At 41.7% G+C, this 2,760-nt stretch overlaps 1 protein-coding gene across 1 annotated transcript; it reads left to right on the top strand.

Annotated features, from left to right (window-relative positions):
- Positions 1-1,166: 1,166 nt before the first annotated feature.
- LOC120590176 (olfactory receptor 52K1) lies at positions 1,167-2,174 on the top strand. Its single transcript, XM_039847806.1, has one exon. The coding sequence runs from the start codon at positions 1,184-1,186 to the stop codon at positions 2,126-2,128; it is 945 nt and encodes a 314-aa protein (XP_039703740.1). The 5' UTR covers positions 1,167-1,183; the 3' UTR covers positions 2,129-2,174.
- The last annotated feature ends 586 nt before the right edge of the window (positions 2,175-2,760 follow it).

Raw genomic sequence — 2,760 nt, 5'->3', positions numbered from 1 at the left:
TTGTAGACCTGAACAAGAGTTTAGTGATTATCAGAGGGAAGGGAGGAAGGGAGAGATAGATAAGGGTAAAGGGTCAAAATACAGTGAGGGAAGGAAATTTAACGTTGGGTGGTAAACACACAATGTGATATACAAATACATTATAGAATTGTACATTTGAAACCTATATTTATTAACCAATGTCACTCCAATAAATTTAATTTAAAAATAAGGCATTTAGATGGAGCAATAAAGTCTAGTTATTTAGGACACTGGAATTGAAGAAAGGTAGGACTCAAACTCAGTTGCTTAGCACTATAAACTATATCTTAGATATTAGATTTCCAAAAACTTTCTTATGTTGAAGAGACCAAGTTTCTTTAGTACTTACTTTGTTCAGTGATATGGTACATGTTTTCAATACATTATCCTTTTTAATGCTCGGCGGAACCATGGGTCGCGTCTTCGTCGGATGGGATGCGCTGTTCATCGAACAGTCAGATGGGTCGGTCGGCGGGGATCTCGTCGAGCAAATATCACGGCACAAAATGATGGAAATATTCTGTATCTTAATGGTCCATATGGTAGCACTAGTTACATATGGCTATTGGGCACTTACGAAATGTTTTGTGTAACTGAGGTATTGAATTTTTTATTTTAATAAAAATTTAAATTGCCCCATGTGTCTAGTGGCAACAGTATCAGACAGTGTAAGGCTAGAGGAGCATTAGATTGTGTGTTTAATAGGAACATTAGAAATTACAGGTTTTATTCAACTTCTACAGGCACCAAAGCCAAAGATTTAAGGACAGAAACTTGGCTTTTGTGACTATGAGCTTAGTTTGATTATCATGTAGAATTGTACCAATATATGTTCTAAAGTAATGAATTGGTTTAAACATATTTTCACTTCTTTTAACAGGGTATTCCTGGCATCACCATGAACACAGAAAACACTATCTTCTCACTCTTCCTTTATGAAAATTGTCCTGTGATGTCAGTTTTAATAATTTTTAATATTCCAACTACTCGATGAGATTCAAAGTTCTTGAGGGAAAACATGGATTATGCTTCCCAATGTCTATGAGACCTACTAACTAGTTTTAAGGTCTAGTAATCAGAACAAGAGCTGATCTTCCCAAGAAAGCCTATATAGAAGGTGAAGGGGCCCCATAAAAACTGACAAAGAGAATATCCCGAAGCCATGTCAGCCTCCAATATCACCTCAACCCATCCAGCAGTCTTCTTGTTGATAGGAATTCCAGGTTTGGAACACTTACATGTCTGGATATCCATTCCCTTCTGCTTTGCCTATACTTTGGCCCTACTAGGCAACTGCACCCTCCTCTTCATCATCCAGGCTGATGCAGCCCTCCACGAGCCCATGTACCTCTTTCTGGCCATGTTGGCAACTACTGATCTGGTTCTCTCTTCTACCACACTTCCCAAAATGCTGGCTATTTTTTGGTTCAGAGATCAGGAGATCAACTTCTCTGCCTGTCTGGTCCAGATGTTCTTTCTTCACTCCTTCTCTATCATGGAGTCAGCAGTGCTGCTAGCCATGGCCTTTGACCGCTATGTGGCCATTTGCAAGCCACTGCACTACACCACGGTCCTTACCAGGCCCCTTATCACCAAGATTGGCATGGCTGCTGTGACTCGGGCTGTGGCATTAGTGACTCCACTCCCCTTTCTGCTCAGACGCTTCCACTACTGCCGAGGCCCCATCATTGCCCACTGCTACTGTGAGCACATGGCTGTGGTAAGGCTGGCCTGTGGGGACACTCGCTTCAACAATATCTATGGCATTGCCGTGGCCATGTTTATTGTGGTGTTGGACCTGCTCTTTGTTATCCTGTCTTATATCTTCATCCTTCGGGCAGTTCTACAGCTTGCCTCTCAGGAGGCCCGCTACAAAGCCTTTGGAACATGTGTGTCTCACATAGGTGCCATCTTGTCCACCTACACACCTGTGGTCATCTCCTCAGTCATGCACCGTGTGGCTCGCCGAGCTGCCCCTCATGTCCATATACTTCTTGCTATCTTCTATCTTCTTTTCCCACCCATGGTCAATCCTATCATCTATGGGGTCAAGACCAAGCAGATTCGTGATCATGTGCTCAGTCTATTCGGGAGAAAGGATGTGTAAATGGATACTTTTTTTCCTTAACTACCAGTTCAGTACTGAGTGGATGCTGGATAAAGGCAGAGAGGAAAGATCTCAAGTAGAAAAATTGCAGAGTTTCCATGTTTGGCAATTCTCTAGTATGACAAGGAAAATGAGGTCCCATTATCACAGATCCACCAATCAGCTCAAACCAGATGTGTCCCCATAGTCTGATAGTGTGGGTTTGACCTTCCTATTCTCATTGACTTACTACTACATGATTCAGGAAAACAAAACCTTTCAAAATGCTATTGTCATCTAGATGAAAGACAATGGACTAGTGGCTGAGATTGGCACAGGGGGCCGAGCTTTTGATGAACTTTTCATCCCGGTGATGAGTGAGGAATGGGACCACAAATTTTGTGACCCAAAGGCTAATACCACATCTAATACTATAATTGCCCTTATATCTCTTTTGTTAGGTGACCCCCAGTCTCTGCCACTCTTTACCCCCCTACCACCCAGTTATTGGCTTTAGAGTTGGATAGCTACTCCTTTAAGGAGACTTATTCCTTCAAGTTAGTTCCTTTCTGTCTAATAAATAAATGGCCAATTTATTTATTGAACAATTAGCAAAAGAGCCTGTTGACATCCTTTATAAGAATTTATATTGT

Source organism: Pteropus medius, unplaced genomic scaffold (genome assembly GCF_902729225.1).
Source record: "Pteropus medius unplaced genomic scaffold, Ma_sr-lr_union100, whole genome shotgun sequence".
Classification (NCBI taxonomy): domain Eukaryota; kingdom Metazoa; phylum Chordata; class Mammalia; order Chiroptera; family Pteropodidae; genus Pteropus; species Pteropus medius.
Note: the sequence above shows the minus strand (reverse complement) of the source record. Positions and strands in the feature narration are given on the sequence as shown.